Source organism: Lepidothrix coronata, unplaced genomic scaffold, assembly GCF_001604755.1.
Source record: "Lepidothrix coronata isolate B3197 unplaced genomic scaffold, Lepidothrix_coronata-1.0 Scaffold158, whole genome shotgun sequence".
NCBI classification, from domain to species: Eukaryota; Metazoa; Chordata; class Aves; order Passeriformes; family Pipridae; genus Lepidothrix; species Lepidothrix coronata.
The window spans coordinates 1005173-1027127 of NW_016690338.1; the positions used below are offsets into that span (position 1 = coordinate 1005173).

Genomic DNA, 21955 nt, shown 5'->3' on the forward strand with positions numbered 1-21955 from the left:
TTGCTGTCTGATATTTTATGCTTGTGATCTGTTATCTTTCATGTTTTGAAAATACAGAACTATGGCTTTTTGTCATTTGCAACTGCAAACATTCAACTGCAGACCTTTCTTCTGACAGGTCTACCAAGAGCCCTATAACCAGCAAGAGGATTACTAATATTATTGAACATATGACATATGAAGTGTTCAAATATACTGCTCGAGGACTCTATGAGGAGCATAAATTTCTCTTCACATTATTGCTTACATTGAAGATTGATATACAAAGAAACAGAGTGAAGCACGAAGAATTTCTGACACTTATTAAAGGTTGAAACTATGGAACAATTTTAAGTAGAGCATATATATTATTATAGAAAACTTTGGTTATTTCTCCAAGCCAACCTGCTTCTTTCTTTTGTACATTAGAAGCCAGTCAATTGTAAGAATACATGGTTATCTTTGTGATCTGGTGACAGATAACATTGTATGGTAGTTCTAATTTATAGCAGCACACTGAATATTGATAAATATATCTTTGGAATCATGCAAATTTGAAAGGAATATTGTTAAGTATCCTTTCACAGTTTATGTCTGCTGCTCAAATACCACCATCTACGTGTTTGAGTTAGAAAAATTATTATTGCAATAAAAATAGTTTATTTGATAACTGCAGTAAATATGAACAGAAAGTGATGCTAACAGTTTATAAAGAATATCAGAATCTTAGCTGAATGTGACAAGTTCATGGCTTTGGTATGAGCTGTATACAAGCACTGTGTTTGCTTGAAAGTTTGGATTCATTTTGTACTATCTTTCCAAGAGACTTAATTTTCCAGGCAACATTTATTTACGGATTGTAACTGTGAATTTTTCCGTGTTGAATCTTCAGAATATCTTTTCCCAAAAAGCACTTATTTCCAGGCACATTGCACAAAAAGACCAGTAAAGCCTCAAAAGGTAAATTGGTTAAGAAAGACTACATTTAAGGTATATAATATAAGAACATATTATAAATTAACCAAACTATAAACTCTGCTTCATAAAATATGGTGTGATTTTATAAAGTAGAAAACCCTTATAACCTCATGATTAAAAATCTGGATTCTTGTGTTTGGCATTTTCCTTTTATTTTGTTTTTGCTTTCTTTTAGTTTCAGTTGAATTTCAAGGAAGGCAAATGTATACATTGGCAAAGTTGTTGCATTATCTACATCAACAAAAAATCAAAGAAAAAAACATTGAAATGAATCCAAAGCCAAGTTAATTCTTTTGCAGTAAAACATAGATTTATTTTGTAATGAGAAGCTGTTATGGATTTTAAAAAAATATGTAAATTTAGATGAAACATAAGATTTGAAAGTAAATTTTGCATGTTACCTAACTCAGAAATTTCTTTATGACCTTCCTTAGTTATTAAGTCATATTTCTCCAGTTTGGGAAAGCTTAATCATGTGAAATAGTCTTGTAGTATCTAGTTTACATTTTCCAAAGGTCTTATTTTATTTATTATTTCTTTGTTTGTTTGTATTTGTGTCTCTAACAGTTCTAAGTGTAACTAAGTTCAATTTCTTGCAGGTGGTGCTTCTCTAGACCTTAAGGCTTGTCCTCCTAAGCCAGCTAAATGGATTCTGGATATGACTTGGCTGAACTTGGTGGAGCTCAGTAAACTTGAACAATTTTCAGATATTCTTGATCAAGTATGTAAGAGCTTTTAAAATTAATCTCTCGTTTGACAGTGATTGTCTGGTAGTGATCAAACCATGTAGTGGAAAGGGTGTTCAGTAAATTCAACACTTGTATGAACAGTTTTAGCGGACACTGAGTGTATTGCAGCTAACTAAGTAAGTAGCATTTGGTATATGTTAAGAGTAATGAAAAATACTGAGTAGTAGCTCTTTTTTTTCAGAACATGAATGCATAAAGGTGTTGTTGCATTCTGTAATTCCATACTTAGAACCTGAATGTTTATCCTATAATTTTTAATAGCCTTATTAAATCTGTGTACTAATATTGCTAAACAAATGTCTGTGTGTGGATAACGTGTCTCTGACTATCATTAAAAATTTGTGAACTAGTGGCAGTGCAAATATGACTTGTCTGTTTAGTGAGATTTATTCCTTTGATGACATAACTGCAGATTTCCAGTGAAGAGAAACAGTGGAAAATCTGGTTTGATAGTAAGAATCCCGAAGAAGAATTGGTTCCCAGTGGCTATGGTCAATCTCTGGACTGCTTCAGACATCTTCTTCTTATCAGATCGTGGTGTCCTGACAGGACCATAGCTCAGGTACTTTTATATAGCCAACATGGTCTATTTAGTTATCATTAGAATAAATAGTTACCAGATTGCAGTTCAGTGCTATTTTATGTAATGCTAAGCACCTTCCTGTAATGGACCATTACGTTGCATTTTCTGAAATTCATTTTAGAAAATTTATGCATTTATTACAAGGGGAGCATTAGCAAAGTTATTCTAATGAATTGAACAAATATTATCCAATGATTTCACTGTGGAGATAGGATTTCTGCTGGAGTCACGTGTGTTTATTCAGATCTCTTTATCAGTTCAGAAGGTACTTTTCAATGTCCTTGCTTACTACCTGGAATTTTAGAAGCGTCCTCTTGTTAGTGAACTCAGTTGTCTGAGGGAAAAGGAAACATGAAAACAATTTAATTGAGGAACCATTTCCTGCATGGAAGAGTTAAACCCATTTTAGAAAAATCTGTATTAAAGTCTGTTTGAAATTTTTAATTTAAAGCCATCTATTTAAAAAGAAGATAAGTATAAAACTAAAGGTTATTAAACAGGCTATTTTAAATTAAAATCAAATTCTAGCAGCCTATTTTTAATCTTTATCTCCAGTGCAAAAGAAAAAAAACAATTGAATTGCTGGCAATTCAGAGCAATTAATGACAAATTATTGAAATTGGAATGCATCAGTAAAAGCGTGGTATTAATTTTATGGATGCACATCTTTAGACATTGTGATTGGATTCACAGAAATCCCATAGGAAGAGAAGTCAGGAGGTTAAACAGTACTGTATAAAGAATATCTCTATGATGTGTGCTATATGACTGAAATGGATCATGCAAAATTAGTTCCTCACTGCTGTTAATGGGGACAAGATACACTTTCATCTTAAAATTTTATGAAAGCTGATAGTTCATCAAATGCTTAATGCTGAATATCTTTTGTCTCTGAGAAATAACCCAGAGGTATTAAGGGGAAGATTTATCCAAGATGAAAGCATTGTAGTGGGAAAGAGTACAAGAAAGATCATCTCAAAACTGTTTGAATGAGCCTTTCCTATTTCTTAGAAAAGAAAGAACAATAATATAAAACTTTTAAAGATAAATCAAAAAGAAATAAAAGAGATGGTCTTCACCTGTTCCTCTGGATCTTTTACTTACTGATAGTTATTTTCATCATTACTACTGTTAATTCGTTGTTTGTTTAGCCATGAAGGTGGAAAAGGCTTAACAGCTTTGAAACCCATCTTTAATGCTTTCCTCCTTTTTTCCTAGATTTTAAGGCTAGGAGTCACACTGTCTAATGGAGATATGATATGTAAAAAATTAATTTTTTCTGAAGTTTTAGAGAGGTTTTTTTTTATAGTGTAATTATAGGTATTACCTATAACAATACATGCAGATATTTGTAATATAATAATTATTTTTAAAATTTTAACTGGTCTTATAGTGCTGTAAGAAATAACACCATCAAAGACAGTATGATGTAAAAATAAACTTGTTGCATATTTTTATTTCTGGTATAAATTTTTATCAGTCTTTGCTCTTCAGCTGACTTACTGGTTTACACTGGGAAGAAAACTATTAAATGGTTAGGTCACAGTTTAAATTTACCCTTTTTAATATAGGCAAGAAAATATATCACTGAAACTATGGGTGAGAAATACGCAGAGGGAGTCATCTTGGATTTGGAGAAAACATGGGAAGAGTCAGATCCACGTACTCCCCTCATTTGCTTTCTTTCCATGGGCTCTGATCCTACGGACTCAATTACTGCTCTGGGAAAAAGACTAAAGACAGAAACGTGCTGTGTTTCCATGGGCCAGGGACAAGAAATCCATGCTCGTAAACTTCTACAGCAGACAATGGCTCATGTAAGTGACAAAAATCTGAATGCTTTTTGTAGCTGTATTAAACACTTAGAAATAAAAATCCTGTCATGAAATAAGGTTGTTTGGTGCGTAGTTAATGCTAATGCAAGAACCTATATTTATTTATATAAATAAGTGTCTTAAGTGATAAAACTGTCTTTTCAGTCATTTAGTTGGCCATAACAAGTTTTTTTATACTATACAGATGTTTTTCATTGAAAATGGAGTGTTTTGCATATAAAATAGAGTTTTTGTTGTAGATTGCTGACTGATAAACATAGTTGAATTGACTTTTTTTTGGTTACATGACTAGTAAATATTCTTGAGCAAGCACTTCAGAACATTTTTTGTTTTGTATTTTTACTAATACAAATGCATTTTGTTAAATCGAGAAAATTAATTTCAAATATACTATTGATAGCTACATAAACTTGAGAAAAACAAGGTTGTGTAGCAAAATATTTTGTATTGCTGTAGTCTGGATTTGTACTTGGGAGGGACCATCTGGTAGCACAGGCATTTTACAAGTGAAACGTGGAGCAATTAAAGAACAAAATTATCTGTATGAGAAAGAAAAGGTGAGATGTTCCAATTTAGCATGCTTTGCCCCTCAGGTGATAGTACTGCTGGGCCTGCTGATGTGAAAAAATTAAGTTTCTTACACTCTTGTGTTATGAGCTTCTTCCCCATCTGTATAACCTATTTTTCTTTGACTTTTGCCTCTTGACAACTTGGTTCTTGTTTGACAACTTCTCATAAAGAGCTAAGTAGCAGATCAGATGAAAAGAAACTCATTCAAAAATAGGGAGGAGGAGCACCTTTTGTTTAGTTAAGAGAAATGCAGGGTTTTTCTCTCATTGTCTCACATATCCTCTTAATGAAGAGGTATATGAGATGTCTATATGTAGTATGGGAATTCATATGAGAAAGTTTGATACCTATTGATTGATAACAATAGATTAATTAAGTATGTATATGTGGCTATTTTCCAAGCCTGGTACCCTTGTGAAGAACAAGGTTTAGCAGCTTCCTCTATGGAGCTACTTCTGAGCTCCCATATGTAAGCCAAAATTTACAGTGTTTGTCAGCAGTATAGTCATGGGAAGGTATGCTTTAAATGTACTGACATAGAAAAGGTAGAGATTTCTTGAGAAGAGCAGATGGGACAAGTAAGGACCACTTCTTTACATGAAAAAGCCAACACCACCTGCAGAAGGAAAAGCTCGCATCTTAGCTCACAAAGAGTGATTTCAGTTTGTGAACAATGTTGATAACTTCATATTTTGTTGTTTTAAACTAGGGAGGTTGGGCACTTCTGCAAAACTGCCACCTTGGACTTGACTTTTTGGATGAGCTGATGGACACTCTAATAGAGACAGAGAATGTCCATGAAAGCTTTCGACTATGGATGACAACTGACATTCACAAACAGTTCCCCATCACCCTACTTCAAATGTCTATTAAGTTTACCAATGAACCACCGCAAGGGCTCAGAGCTGGGCTAAAGAGAACATATGGTGGTGAGTGCTAGAATGGCAGTGATTTAAAACCAAATTTTGGACTTTGGTATTTTTGTGTGGTCGTGTTACAGCCACTGATAAGCTAATATGAGGGACTGATCACAATTATGCTAGCACATATCTTGGTCCCTGTTTTGAGCTAGAAGTTCTGAAAATTAAGAAGAGAAAGTCTGCTGAAGTTCTGTTGCCAGAACTAATTGGAAGCAAAACAGGAAATGCTTTTTCTTTTCTCAAATTTTGGCTTCTAGAATCTTAGTTAAAAGTGTTCGAATCTTTGGTCTTCTTCTGTCTTTTGGCAGAAAAAATGATGTGTTAATATTTGCTGGCAATCAAGTGCTCTTTACATTACATAAAGCAAAGGACAAAGAGTCTGTGTGGAAAGCAACTTTATGTGAATTCAGCTATTAGTAAATTGTGGGTTTTTTACCCTGAAGTTTACTCTTTTAATTTGAGCAACTTAATAACATGCTATAAACTGTCCCCAGCATAGAACACTTTGTGGGACAATAATTAGACTCTTGGGAGAGGCAGGGAGCCAACTTAAGATCTCTAGAGTGAGATTTTAGCACTGATTTGAAGCAGTTTCAAAAAGGACTATCACTGTGATTCTTATTAAGTCCATTTACAATCAATAGGTGTCAGCCAGGATTTACTAGATTACAGTAAAATGGTACAATGGAAACCAATGTTGTATGCTGTTGCCTTTCTACACTCCACTGTTCAAGAAAGGCGCAAGTTTGGATCTCTGGGTTGGAATATACCCTATGAGTTTAATCAAGCTGATTTCAATGCTACGGTGCGCTTCATTCAAAACCACTTGAATCGCATGGATACCAAGAAGGTAATGAATGCTTTTGTGGGGAAGGTATATTAAGATGAGGGGGCCTCTGGTGGTCTAGTGGTTAGGGTGCAGCACTTTCACCGCTGTGACCCGGGTTCGATTCCCAGCCCCCCGGGCAGATGGAGCTCGTCAGCCCTGTGTGGCAATCCATCTAAGAGAAGGTCACTCTAAACAAACCTACGTCCTGAGACCCTCACTGCCACTGTCCAAGCTTGCTCGGCCCCGGCAGATGAACCTCAGGATTAAAGGGTGGGCTCAGTTCAGCGCACGCTGTGTCTCACCTAAAAAATCCACTGCGCAGGCTTGAAGGGTTAATGACCTTTCCCAAATCTTCGCTCGCGAAGACTGGCCAGAAAAAAAAAAAAAAAAAATTAAGATGATAGATCTTTCTAGTAGTGGAATGAATATAAATGCTTCCTAATAACTAAAATACAAGCATGATTTTAACTTGTTTTCTTTCCCCACAAACATTTAGTATTCCAAGAGTACGTGTATTAGGGCAGCAGACTTAAATTAGATTTTTAATCCAGTGCACCTTAAATTTCTGTATTAACCTGTATGTTAAACCCACCCCCCCAGCCATCTCAGAAATATAAATCTTAGAAGTACAGACCTTTTCAATGCTAATTACATCAATTAGTTAAAAATGAGTGACTGTATTTAAAATACTCTTTTCAGGGGATCTCCTGGAATACTGTTTGTTACATGATAGGTGAGATCCAGTATGGTGGTCGTGTGACAGATGACTACGACAAAAGACTCATGAACACCTTTGTAAAGGTTTGGTTCAATGAAAATACATTTAATCAGGAATTCAGCTTCTACAAAGGATACAGCATACCTAAATGTACTATGGTGGATCAATACCTTCAGTACATACAGGTTGGTAAATCAAAGCTAATCACTTGTTTCTCATGAGTTTCTGATTCCCTATATTTTTTCTTTTCTTCTGAGTGCCTGTATTTTGTCTTTTATTCATGGATTCTGCATTGATTTCTAGCATTCTGCATATCTATTAGTGACAACTAATTGTTTTGATCAATGTTATCGTCGTCATGACAGGAATATTTTCTTTTTCCTGTGGTTTGCTTGAGTGACTTACCTAGAGGCACACAGTTATTAAAGAGGACAAAAATGGAGTCCAGACATTGTGTACAACCTCACAGAAATAAAAGATGTAGATATATGAAAGAAAAAACTTACTATTAAAATAGCACATGGATGTTAAAACTGAATTTGTTTGGTGTGATTTGGGCTGTGACACAACAAATAGACCACAGCAAGTTATTTCCCTAAGACTGAAGAAATCTAGCTTACTTTACAATATAAGGGGTTTTTTTTCTGTTTGTTATTTGGTTTTGCTCTATGTTGTTTTTTTGTTTGGTTGGGATTTTTTTGAGGGTGGAATTTTTTATGATTAACTTATAAATCCATATCCAGTTGTGCTTTTCTTATATTTTACTATATAGAGCCTTCCTGCTTATGACACACCCGAGGTGTTTGGTTTGCACCCCAATGCAGATATCACTTACCAAAGTAAAGTTTCCAAAGATGTATTGGACATCATCCTCAGTATCCAGCCTAAAGATAGCTCTGGTGGAGGAGGTGAAACCCGAGAGGCAGTTGTAGCCAGACTGGCTGATGATATGCTGGAAAAGCTTCCTGCTGATTATGTACCATATGAAGTGAGTTAATGAAATCCTGTCAAAAACATTTGCTTCATCTTGCTTTTTATGGATAAAAAAAGAAAAACCAAACAATTTTTTTCAAAGCATGTTTGAATTCATTCATACAGGCAATACTTCCAAAATATACCGTAGAGAAGTCTGACCAGACTCTTAATGTTTATAATGAGATCACTAAATGTGGGCTGAAGTGCCTTTGTAAGAACTTTTTAAGAAATATTAAACCATTTAATGCCTATGTTGTCATTTGTACTATAGAGGAGGTAGAATCATCAGCTTTTGACTGAGGTTATTGACACTATAAAATTTCTAGTTATGTTTATGCAGTTGTTAATTTGTTAACATTACTAACTTTTAATTAAAAATTTATCAGTGAGTTTGGTTAGAATACAAAACTGCCTGGTAATGTGATAATTCCGAGGCATTGGTGATTAATAGTGCTACTGTGTTGAGGCAAAGTAGCTGGGACAATTACTCCTGATTGGCTTGTGCGAAGTGAACCTTGGAACTGTCTTTTGGAATTACATCTGAATGCCTTGAAATAGGGTTAACAGCCCACATGCTTTTTAAATGAGATTAGCTCATAGAATGATATACAGACTAAATCATGAGTTAGACTAAAACCACAGCCAATCTCATCATCCTAGATTTCTCTTGAACAAATCCTGTATTTCTGTCTTGCAGAGAATTCAAGGGAGGTGCCAAACTGACCATTTAAGTCCATAAATAAAAGTGTTACATCCTAAAAATCATACTAGTGCCTAATCTTGATATAAGGCCAACTTTGTTTTTTCACTTTTATTGAAGGATCTTTGATTTTCTACCTACAGGTAAAAGAAAAACTAAAGAACATGGGACCTTTTCAGCCTATGAACATATTTTTGCGACAGGAGATTGAACAAATGCAGAGAGTTATTTCTTTAGTGAGAAACACTCTGACTGATCTAAAACTTGCCATTGATGGGACAATAGTTATGAGTGAAAATCTGAGGGATGCTTTAGACTGCATGTATGATGGAAGGATTCCTGCTAGCTGGAAAAAAGTACGTGTACATCACTTGTTATGAAAAGAAAAAAAAACCTATTTCTGAAGAGCTAGATTAAACTGGTAGACTTATAGTAAATACTTTTTTTCAATCTGTGTTTTAAAACAGTGTTAACCAGAACTGTGAAACTGCTGGAATAGATTTTGTGCTAAAATAAACACAGTCAAAACAAACCGTCTTTCATTTATAAAAGTAGAAATGAATGTGGGGTTTGCAGGTATTTCCCATTTTAACAACCTGTTGCATGTTGACAGGATAAAAAGCTAGAGAGAAGAGAGTAATTTAAAGTGTGATGATGGATTTTAAAACATAGCACCCACATTAGTGGATTACACTGGTGCTATTCTTTGAGTTTAAGACTTGTAGTCATATCATCACAGAATAGTAGACACTGGAAAGGACCACACTTGTGAAAGTGGGGTCAATTAAAGCAGGTTTCTCAGGGGTCTCCAGAATCAAGAGTCCACAATCTCTCTGGGCAACCTATTCCAATGTTTGATCACATTCACAGTAAAAACCAACCAGCCACTAGCCAATCAAATAAAAAAACCCCTTAGGTTTAAATGGAATTTCTGACATATCATCTTGTGCCCACTACCTTTTCTTCTATAACTGACAAGGATCTGGCTTCATCTTCTTCCATTCTCTACACACGAGGTATAAATATTTATATCTCCTTTGAACCTTCTCTTCTCCAGGCTAGACAATTCCAACTCTCAGAAACTATTTTCAGGGACAACTAGAACTGTTGATGGCAACTGACGGAAAGAAAAACGGGGAGGTTTTTTCATTGTTTGTTTTTACTCACAAAGTGTTCTCATGGTACAAAACCTGGACTAAAGCAGATGCTTCACAGCACAACTATTCAAAGAGACAAACCTTATATCTCCACATTGTCTGAGATCAATTTTCCCTAGCTTTTTTTTCAGAGGAATAAAAAACCAGAACAGTTTTGGCAGAAATCATGTTATCTTGATTTATTGATCTTGGGATTAAAAAGACATGTATACTATTTTTCTTCCTAGTTTAAACAGCTATCTAATTTTCCAAAAATGTAATAAAATGAACAATTACTACGGAGAGCATTATGCACGTGTAAATGGAATGGTAGGCATGAATTTGAAGAAAGAAAGACTTTGCTTTGGGTTTCAGTAGGATGCAATATTTAAGCATCAGGTTAAAAGTCAAGATATGAAAGATGATCTTCAAATATGCTTTGCTAATATTATGTTGTTTACTACCATGTGAGGATTTATCTTTTCTTGACATGAATATACTGTTTTAAAAGATGTTTACTGTTTTTAGGCATCTTGGGCTTCCAGTACTCTTGGTTTCTGGTTTACTGAGCTTCTAGAAAGAAATCACCAGTTTTACAAGTGGATTTTTGAAAGTCGACCAAACTGTTTCTGGATGGCAGGGTTTTTTAATCCTCAAGGATTTTTAACAGCGATGAGGCAGGTAAAGTGGGTTTGAAGTCTCATTCTGTTTATATATTTTTTTACATACTTTTAAAAATAAAATATATTGTGTGATAAAAGATGAATTAAAACATGTGACTCCATCATGTCAGCAGGGAAGATACGTGACTATCTTAACATTTCCTGAGTGAACTGTTCTTCCTTTGCACATACTTTTTCAGTATTTCAACCACTAACATGTTAAAATATATTTCTGCATTGACCAAGACCCAAATAAGTAGGGGCTACCTTACATCATTATGGAGAATGATTGTCTCATGTTTCCATTGGAGTATCCTTGAAAATGAGTGTTAAGCCATTTATTCCCCCCCCCCTTTTTTTTTTCCCCTTCTCTTTTGCTCTGTGTTCAATACTTACCTGGCTGGAGACTGGGCAGAAAAGCTCTTCCCAATTCATCTTACATTTCCCTTCTATAGTTCAGTAGCTGATTCAGGCTCTTTTCACAAACTGGGAAAGACTATTAGTATGAGATTTGATGTATTTGATAATGTAGATATGGCTGTCAGCTTGGTGATTGTGTTGGTTGTTCAGCACGCTAGTTGCATTTGACAAATAGACTACTTTTTACATTAAAAGGAAGCAATAAATACCTGTGTTGGTCAGCATAAATGGACATATTGGAGACCATAAGTGTCTGGAGTATGTAAACAGAAAAGAATACTCAGGCAGGAATATAATGGGATCTCAGGGAAAAAAACCAAACTTTTGGAGAAGAGAGTGAAGATTTGTGGAGAAGGAAAAATCTCCCCTCTTAGTCTGAGGTCTGAGTAGTGTAATCTGAAGTTCTGATTGGTGACTTGTGTTAAAATTGCAGGAATAGCCTTGGAATTATGTAACAAGGTTTTTCTTTTGAGTAAGCAGTCCTAAACTGCAATTTTTTTTTGCACCCAAGGTTGTGGAAAAGGTTTAGTAGAAGGATTTGAAAGAGTTGGAATCTAGAGAACTTTCTGGTTCCATAAAAAGAGACTATGGATACATAACAACTTAATATCCCAAGTAAATACCAAAGTGACTTTCTGGGCATTGCTATGTGGTGAAACAAATAGAAATGAGAAAGATGAAGAGCCAGAATGCTCATTAACTATAAATCTTCTGTTCTTTTAAAGCATCTAATTAACTGCAATAAGGGGGAAACATTAATTCCAATTACTTCCAACAAATATCTTGGAAAACATTTACAAGACCAGGATAAAACTTTGGTTTGCCATAACTTAATGACATGGGATAGTAAGGACTTGGGCAAGTGGGAACTGAGTCTTTTCCAATGCATTAACTAATAGACTAAATTTGAGGTATATGTGAAATCTTAAGCATTTCTATCTTCAAGTGTTCTCTGGTTTTTTTGTGTTTTTTTTTTTTTTTTTTTTTGCATAGCTTTAGAGCTGAGTAAGCTCTTGCTCATTAATAAGAATTCAGTTAATGAAGGGTACAGGTGCAGGAAAGGAAAGGTAACCCCAGAAAATATATTTTACTTTGCACATGCAATTAATGTTTTCTCATCTCATCAAATCTGTGAAATTTTAATATTCACAAGAGGTGGTTACCCTTGGCATTCAGTGGTTGTGTTATTACTTAGTACAATCTTAAGGTATTGTATATAATAGAAAGATTGAAAATGAAATATAGTAAAGTACTGAAAGCCTTTTTTGTAGTGCTGTACCATCAGTACCTCAGAGACAAGTCAAATTGCTGTAAACATGAATATCATAAAAAGTTGGAGTTTTTGTACAGAAGAGGATATGTTATGACCATACAATATAATTGGTGGGAAAAATGGCTCTGTGCATATGCGAAAATGTAACCTTCTAACTTTTGTCTGGTTTGGGCAGGAAATAACAAGGGCTAACAAAGGGTGGGCTCTTGACAGTGTAGTGCTGTGCAATGAAGTCACTAAATGGACGAAGGATGATATCACAAGCCCTCCTTTGGAAGGTGTCTATGTGTATGGGCTGTATTTGGAGGGAGCTGGCTGGGACAGAAGAAACATGAGACTGACTGAATCTAAGCCGAAGGTGCTTTTTGAGATGATGCCAGTTATAAGGATATATGCAGAGAATAACAGTAAGTAATTGTATTGTAAAGGATGTTATTTTGATAGAATTCATTATTTAACTACATGGAAATCTTTTGGGCTGTAGGGATTTCATGATGCTGTTGCTATTCATTGTATACATATAAAATCTTTTTCAATGGGAAGTCTTCCCAATCTTCCACTTAAAGTGTGCTTCAAGACTTCCTTGGTAATTGATTATGGGCACTTTCCCCCCTAATTAGATAGATACCTTCTGGTCTTAAATGCGTTAGTAACGTTTTAACCCATTTACAGGTGAACTGTACATGACAATATGTGTCCCAGATTTAGAACATCAGCATTCATATAAATAAACTCTGTAACCTCTGTAACCTAAACCCAAATAATCTCTTTCTCACATGCTAAATGAATGTTACATATATATATATACAAAACATATAACCACGTATACATAACATAAAAGATATACATGGGGTTGTATATGTCTATATAAGGTGTTTATAGAGAACATGTTATATATGTAATGTGTATATTTATAAAAATGCATTTTTTCCTGGATAAGACTGCTTTTGAGCTAACAGAGGCAAGCAAGAGGTAGAGTGAGGGGGTTGAAAATGTTTTGTCTTTGAGGCAAAAAATGAATGTAAGAATGGGAAAGAAACCTGTGGGGCTGAAGGACAGTACTGTTATGTGAAAATGTGTAATTTGTGTTAATGTGGTGGGTTTTTCCATATAGAATAGGAAATGCTGTTGAATAGGGATGTAAAATAGGATAGAACTATCCACCACAGAAGGTGAAATTGGAAAAGTCTGTTGAAAAGCATTCCACCTCTAAAAGCAACGCTTGGTTACGTGATATTTTGAATAGTTGATCTTTTAGAAAAGGCATGATCAGCAGCCAAGATACTAAATAATGAACAGTGAAGTACTGAACTATTGACTAGACCACTGTTCTAATTCTGAAGTGAAGTAGTTGACGACTTGTATTCTCAAATACTAAATGCATTTCAAAATAGGGCATTTTTTATTTTGACTAATATATTGGTAAGGAATAATGTTCAGTGGGCAGATTGGACTAATAAGAACACTAATTACTCCAGTGAGTCCGTTTACACTTCTTGCCACATAGAATTCCTATGTGCTGATTTTAAATCTTAAACCTACAGAAATTTCAAGCCACATATGGCCTTCAACTGGCAATAGCACAGTAATGAACAGTGTGAGAATCCAGTAAAAGTGTTTCTTGGTGCTGATAGAGAGGAGTGTCTACTGAACTTTGACTCAGTTTTCCATATGCCTTATGACCAGTCCCTTAGCGTCCTGTTTTGTCAACTTAGTTTAAATTGCTTTTTATGTCTCTTCTGTCTTTTCAGCTCCAAAAGATCCACATTTGTATTCATGTCCAGTCTACAAAAAGACCAGTCGAACAGATGTGAATTACATTGCTGCTATAGATCTTAAAACTCGTCAGCCTCCAGAGCACTGGGTACTGCGTGGAGTAGCACTTCTGTGTGATGTCAAGTAACGTTAAAGAAAAAAAAGTTTACAAGAGTTCTTTTCTGTTTTTAAATGTAAAGATCAATCTGTAGTTAGATATACAATTGAACACTTCTAAAGGTATTATTTCTAAGGCATAGACTCCATTATGATAATTTTACAAAATTGTTCTCAATAAAACTCTACAATAGGCTTATAAATGCTAAATCTTAGAGTGGTATTAAGTTTGATGTCTTTGACAAATCATGACAAATATTTAGTGTTCCTGTCTCCTAAATGTGCATAAACAGTCCTCCTGTGTGCTTAATTCTACCTTGAATAAAGATTAATTGATTTGAATGTTGTTAATTTTTGGTTGTAAATATTCTTGTATCAGGATTTTTTTTTTTTTATTTTGGGTGTGTGTATCTATGGAAACTTAAGCCCAGTTGCTCATTCATATTAGTTGAAATTCCTCAAGATGATGTTCCAAGACTTATTTCCTAACTGATAGTTTTTAGCTTGTTTGCTGTCTAAATAAGGAAGGTGACACTGGAAAAATGGCACACGTGTTTCACTACTTGGAAAACAATGTCATTGTGTTACATAGGAAAACAAGCATTTGACAGCTGCCAGAATTCCTTACTCTCTTTTTCATGACTTATAAATATGTAATGGATAGGAAGAAAATAGTTCCATAAGAATGACTGGATATTTTTTTGTGTGCCACTATACCGGATTTGAGTCAATCTTCATCAAGGTTATTAGTAGATGGGGTTCTGTTTTTTTTTCTTTCTACTTTTTTACTTATGTGCTGCAGCCTTTTTTGTTGTCTCAGCTAAATAGAAAAATTTTCATGTAGGAATACATCTTAAAAGAGAAATGTTAGAAGCTCCATTTATTGGACACTTGGTTTCACACATCAAGTAGAGTTATTTAATCATTAAAAAGCCAGTGTATTTTTCCTGCTGAGTTCAGTAGGTTGTGTTTCTTAGTGGTCCACTAGTCATTCCCGATAATGGCTACTGCAGAAAAGGAAGCAATAAAAACCAGTATTCCTGGTGCATCTGTCATTCATAAATGCTGCAATCGAGAAGCTGTTTTCAGTTTTATCTCAAATCAATACAGGGAGACCTCAGCATTCATTTCTACAGTCAAACCAGTTATAAAACTTAGGTGGAACATTGATTCTGTCAAAAAAATTCTAGTTGTAGAGGTCTTTCCATCTTGGAATTATTTTTTTTAATTTATTTTAAATAACTCACAGTAAAACATATGAAATGTGTGGAAATCTTTTTTAGGAAATACTTTTAACTTAGACATGGCAATAAATTAATAAAGATAGAAGGGTTGAAATGTTCTTTACTGGACCTTGAAGCACCATGCTCCAACTGCCAGGAGATCCTCCAGATGCTCATTGTAAGTTGCTGTGGACTTGTGTCTTTCAGTAAGACCTTCCTCTCTGAAGGAGATGCACATACTTCATCCTTGTGCAAGTCATTCACACTGAGAATTTACAAGCCACAGGCACTTCAAATCCCACTTTTCAAACAGTGGATTTGTTGTACCATCGTTGTTGCAGACACAGTGGAGATGTCAAACTCGAGGGTAATCCTCAGTGAGTGAACCGTACACGTTTTTTCAGATTGTGATTTTCTATGAGAGTAGTGGGGAAAAGAGTAGTTCCCTACACTGGTGATCCTAGTTATGCCAAATACTGTTAGTGAAGCAACAGTCACTGTTATGTTAGTTGGCCTTGGTTGCTGTCATGGACTTGCTCTGCTTTTTTGTTCAGGTGCCATGGGACTGTGTCCTTGTCAGAGAGAGCCTTGCCCTACCTACCCTGCTGTGGCTCTTGGTTTCCAGCTCCACTGTCCTTTCCAAGCAGCCTGCCTTTGCTGTTCCCTGACATATGCCTTAAAGCAGGGGAAAAAATGGACTGTTTCTTGTTCATCTTCATAGCTGAAATGGGTAATAAGACCTTCTGTGGAAAGGAATTTCAAAAAAACAATCGATCCTGGTATATTACAGAACTGAATGTATAGAACTGTTTGGCTTTGCTATTGGTGCTGAATGGATTGCTCAAGAAATACTATTCACATACTTCAATTGTGCAGCTATTAATCATTCAGCATTATAAATTTTAGGGTCCAGAAAAATTCAGGATTACAGAAGGTATTCTCTATATGTCTTTCTGATATTGAGCATGATAAATACATGGATTTTGGAGAATATTTGAAAACAAATGTTATACAAATTTTTATTGGAAATTAATGCTAAAATAACCTTCTGAATAAGGTGAAGATATTAGAGCTTCATCAGAATCCTTTGGAATCCCTCATAATTTTAAAAGTATTTAAAATAAGCATATTCTGTGGTTGGATGATTTTATTTTTTAACCATCGTGTTTACATTGCACGGGCATTGTAGGTGTATACAAATATCTGAAGGCTTTTAGAACACATACAAGGCTTAAAAAACCAATGCTGCAGAGGTGGTTTCATATGCAAAAATTGCTTATCAGTTGTGTTAAATTAAAGGTCTATTAAACAGATGAAATAAAAAGACATAGTTCTTGATATGTCTGTGATTGCAAGATGTACCACTCACCGGAGCTTCTGGCATCTTTTAATCAGCTAATATGCAGCTTTTCCAATGATGGTACTCCTCTGTAACTTTTGTTCTTATAATAAAATTAATACATCCAATGTAAGTAATAATGTATTATATGTTTCTGTATATTAAGATAGAAAAATTAAATTAAAATCTGGGCTTTTAAAACTAAAAAGCAAACACGTTAACAATCTCAGTTTGCCTGTGAAGCCTGCACATAAAAGTAGAAATTTCTTAGTATTTGCTTGTATATTCAATCTTTTAAAGAAATATCTAAAACAAACTACTGAACGAACACTAGAAAAGCTGGCAGAAGAAAGACTGGGGAAAAAGGGCATGGTTAAAGTATTTTTTGGTTAGAGCTATTATTTGAAAAGGATACTGCCCTTTAACTTTTTAATAGAGCTATTTTTGCACTGCAATCACTGTGAGAACTGAAGTAGTTATTTTAGGTTTTGCTGTCAGAGGGTATGAGATATCCTACTTTGGCAAGAAAAACAACAGATGTTTGCTGATGTAAAACCATTTTCTTTCAAAGGTGCTATCTTAGAACAAGAAAATCTGCACACAAAAAAAGAAGAGTTAGGAAACTCTATGAGCCACTCATGAAAAGAACTTAACATGATTTAACAGAAGGCGAGTTAGGAAACCCTGTGAGCCACTCATGAAAAGAACTTAACATGATTTAACAGAAGGCAGTGTAACAGTGTTTTTACATGAGTTGCTTGCAAATAATTTAGTTTTCAGTTTCTCTGTTAAACTGCCACAAGAATGAAAGCCAATATATATAGCTCCTCTCTCAAAGCCTCTCCTCCATGAACTTGTATAACTCGAGTATAAATTGTAAGTTTTTGAGAAAAATGTAACCTGGAATCCTTCCTATATTATACATCACATTATGCTTTCCTCTATTTAAGCCGAATTAGTCCCTATCTGCCCTGCTTGCTCTGTGTGAACTGTGATTTCAGCAAAATAATAGTGGCTTAGCTTGGGAAGATCACTGTAGGGAGTTCATCTTATCTTTCTTTTCTAATCTGATCAATATATACCTGGAAAGTAAGTGTCAACTGATGATTCAGCTCATAAACACTGTACAAGATTGTGATGAGAGTCTATGCAAAGAATGTCTAGAAGTGCTTTGTGAAGGGAGGTGTGCTCAATTCAACTTCCTTCTTTGAGCCATGATTTTAAAAACTCGGTTCCTTTGTGTTAACTTTCAATATTTAAAGGGGGCTTATAAGAAAGATGGGGAAAAGCTTTTTAGTAGGGCTTGTTGTGGTAGGACAAGGGATAATGGTTTTAAACTGAACCAGGGTAGATTTAGACTAGTTATAAGGAAGACATTTTTTACAATGAAGGGAGCGAGACGCCTCTCTGGGTGGGTTGCCTAGAGAGGTGGAGATGCCCCATCCCTGGAAACAGTCAAGGCTATGTTGTGGATGGGGCTCTGAGCAACCTGATCTACTTGAAGATTGCAGGGGGTTGGACTAGATGACCTTTAAAAGTCACTTCTAACCCAAGCCATCCTATTATTCTACGATTTTATAACTTGCATAAATCAGTACTGTTAATGTTTTGCATAAAATGTGTGAATGAGACAAAATAGTAATAATTGCAACCAAAGATCAAATGTCTTTGTGCTATCCAAGAAAAAATGTTTACTTCACGTCAACCATAAAATAAGATGTTTTGCATTTCTTCTTGGCACTGCATTGTGGAATAGTAAAGCTCAAAAATGTACATCATAGAAGAGTTACATGTTGAATTTTCATTTTAAGCATTTAGAAGATATTTTATCATTCTGGAAAAAAGTAAGCCAGCAAATAAGCAACTTTTGCAATCATCAAACACTTGGCATATGTTTTCCTTTTTGCATTTTGGTCTGCAAACTCAGCACAGTAATCCTTACTTCACGAAGGCAAATAAAGCTGTTCTTTATTCTCTCAAAGCAAGATATGTCAGGTTAGTTCAGTATGTTTGTTCCTTGGATAAAGTGAGAAGCCCATTAAGAAATGCATGATCTATGCATAACAGAAGAAATTTCACAACACCAGGAGGTATGACAGAGCATAATGGAAATTAAATCCTTATGAAGAGACATGCTGGTTGTGATCTTTGAATTACAAAAATTTGATCAATTGGCATTAGTATCAAACTGTGTTATGTCAGCATATGAAAAAATATGCTTGATCCCTACATACTAAATAAGAAATGTAATACTGAGTTGAGCTTTGCTTTTAGGCAGATTTCAGCCTAAAATCCTTTTGAAAATTAAAGAAGTAATAATAATAGTACAGGAGCTAGTTATATTCGCTGGATGAACCCGTGTATTTGCTGAATGAAGTCTTGTACAGCCAGAGACCTCAGAATATCACTTCAGGAATAGGACAATCTGTGTTGAATGAGTCCTTATGTTTGAGAAGAAGAAAACCTGGCAAAAAAGGGAATGGGAAGGACCATGTGTGAAAGCTGGGGTGGATCAGAATCTCCTCAATATATTAATGTATATTTTATTTGCTGAAATAGTTAAATTTTAGGGAAAATGCTTTCTAGGTCTATTACTTGTAACTAGGAATGTTGTGGTATCACAGGATTGTTGAGGCTGGCAGGGACCTCTGGATGTTATCTGGTCTGAACCTCTGCTCAAACAGCCTCTCCTAGAGTTGGCTGCTTAGGGTTTTGTCTAGGTAGCTTTTGAATTTCTCCAGAGAGGGGGTGCCACGGTCCGAGGGGGAGGGGAGAAGGATCACGGCACTGCACGAAAAGCTCCGACGAGGTCTGAGGTTGCAATGCTACTTTATTGAAAGCGTGCGGGAGTTTTATGAGTTCTCGTGTGGAATGCACCAGAAAATGGGGTGGAGCATGAGACAGACAACCAGGGAAACGAATAGGGATAGGGACTCAGGCGAAGAGGGAAGAACGGGGGAGGAACCAGGGAAGGAAAGGGCGAATGGTAGCTCTCTCCTCTCTGCAGCTTCTTCAGCCAATCCGAGGGGGAAGCAGGGAGCAGGCACCACCATGCCTGGGCAGTTACAACTGTAGGGGAAATCATACAAAGTATATATTTGTAAACACATAATAACTGTGATAAACTGAGAAAATGATTCGGGCTAATTAAGAGAAAACAGTGTAAGGTCAATATGACCTGGAGAGAGAGGAGGAAAACAAATCATAAAACTTAATTGGGCCCCTATAAAGAGATAAAACAAGTTACCTCCCTTTTACCTTGTGTAAGATTTATAGTGAAGGAATTTTGTTTAGTTAGCTAGATAATAGCACCTTTCTTAAAAATTTATAACTTTGTATAGATAACAAGCAAACATCTGTTGAATGTCTGACTTCACAATATATTATGGATGCTTATAGATAACATTCTTGTTTAAGAAAAACATCTGTTGAATGTCTGACTTAACAATGTGTAATGTTTATGCATATGTATAATGAATATTCATGAATTAGTTGGAAATAAATGGAGAACAACTGTCTTCTTTGGGTGTGACAGGTGTTGGGAGTTGTTGAACCCCCTCCCTGATCACCCAGCGCTGAATTTGCTTTTATCATATAATAAATTCTAATTGGAAATCACCCGACTGGGTTTCTATTTCTCACAATAACTGTAAAGTCCATATAATAAAGTCCTTTCATTCGCTGTATATCTTTTTCCATTCCTGAAACCATTCCCATTCTGGTTCTTGCTCCTCCACAAGGGGGGAAACACAACTGCTCAGGACAACCTGTGCCAGTTCTCAGTCATCCTCACAGTAAAAAAGTGTTTTCTGATCTTCAGGCAGAATTTGCTGTGTTTCAGTTTGTGCCCATTGCCTCTGGTTCTGTCACTGGGTACCACTGAAAAGAGCATGGCTCTTGTCCTCTTTGCACCCTCCCTTCAGGTGTTTACATAGCTTAATAAGATGCCCCCTGAGTTTTCTCTTCTCCAGGCTGAACGGTCCCAGCTCTCTCAGGCTTCCCTTATGGGAGAGATGCTCCAGTCCCTTTATTAGACTACTGGCCTTTCATTGGACTCTCTCCAGTATCTCTGTAGATTTTATAGCAGATTTCTTTTACAAGAGCTGACATATGTTTGGTTCCTAACTACATTTGTGTCATATCAGTGGGTATTTAAAGTACAGCGGGGCGATTGGTTTGCTATTCCAGGTTTTGTACTGTTGTGTTTTTACCAGAAACATTTATTCAAATGAATCAAAAAGTGTATTCTATATAAAGGGGTGGTGTGCCTGCCTCTTTAGTCTGGTTAATGCACTGCTGGTTGGCTGCATTGTAATGAAAATTCGTAATTTAAAAAATGTATTTCTTTGATGTAAAATTAAAATACATTACTTTCTTTGTAATGCCACCTGTATATTGAACTATAGAACACTTACTGAGATTGGCAATATGTTATACAGGTGCTGGATGTTAGACATGTATAATGTACTTGTGCTTTTCTCACACTAGATAGGAAAGTTTCAGGAGTACATTGTGGTACCAATTATTGTATCAAAGCTTCTAGAACTCTGTTATCATTCCAAACTGTCCTAATGGCTTAATTGCGTGGTAGATGTTGCCTATGACTATACTGCAAGCAGCAGTATTTGACAGTTTATGTTGAGGAATTGGGCCCATCTGGAATTTTGAAGTTCTCCGTGAATTTAGGCACATAAGTTTTTATTTCTATTTCTAGTATCGGTGCATTGAGAATATGGAAATCAGATATGTTCCAAGAATTAAATTGTTGGTATTTGCAAAAGGCTCTGACAGTTAAAAACATCAAAACAGTACAAATGCCTTCATTTTTAGACAGTTCAGAGCTTTGTTGCAGCTACTGCGTCTTGCACCTGATGAGTTTACAAGCCAAGCTATGGCAATGGGGCAGTCAATAAAACCATCTTCATGCATTTTCTCAAGAAGGAATTGTTCCCTGCATTAAGTGGAGATAAGAGAGATCTGAGGAGGGATCAAGACTATTGAAATGAGAACAAAGCAGTTTCTGTCATTCATCTGAACAAGGTTAAGGCTGGGGAGGGAAAGCTTTAGAAATAAAAGCAACTCTACTCCTGAACTTGTTAGATAAAATAATCTTGTCTGGTTTGTTTCTCTCCTCACTTTCTTTTTTTTATTTTATTTTTCTTTTCTCTTTTCTTTTCTTTCTTTTCTTTTCTTT

The 21955-nt window shown here is 35.5% G+C and overlaps 1 protein-coding gene across 4 annotated transcripts in view; it reads left to right on the forward strand.

Moving 5' to 3' along the window:
• DNAH5 (dynein axonemal heavy chain 5) overlaps window positions 1-17218 on the forward strand; it is a 115585-nt gene extending 98367 nt beyond the window's left edge. For 3 of the 4 annotated variants that reach the window (XM_017829128.1, XM_017829129.1, XM_017829130.1), the window contains 12 exons: window positions 119-309; window positions 1557-1678; window positions 2119-2268; window positions 3861-4106; window positions 5404-5623; window positions 6259-6464; window positions 7143-7346; window positions 7934-8149; window positions 8980-9192; window positions 10501-10653; window positions 12503-12734; window positions 14079-17218. In XM_017829128.1, coding sequence (XP_017684617.1) covers window positions 119-309; window positions 1557-1678; window positions 2119-2268; window positions 3861-4106; window positions 5404-5623; window positions 6259-6464; window positions 7143-7346; window positions 7934-8149; window positions 8980-9192; window positions 10501-10653; window positions 12503-12734; window positions 14079-14230 — 2305 coding nt within the window. In that variant the 3' untranslated portion in view covers window positions 14231-17218. Of the gene's footprint in view, window positions 1-118; window positions 310-1556; window positions 1679-2118; window positions 2269-3860; window positions 4107-5403; window positions 5624-6258; window positions 6465-7142; window positions 7347-7933; window positions 8150-8979; window positions 9193-10500; window positions 10654-12502; window positions 12735-14078 lie in introns of those variants that run through there. The other variant, XM_017829131.1, reaches the window with a different exon arrangement.
• Window positions 17219-21955: the final 4737 nt, after the last annotated feature.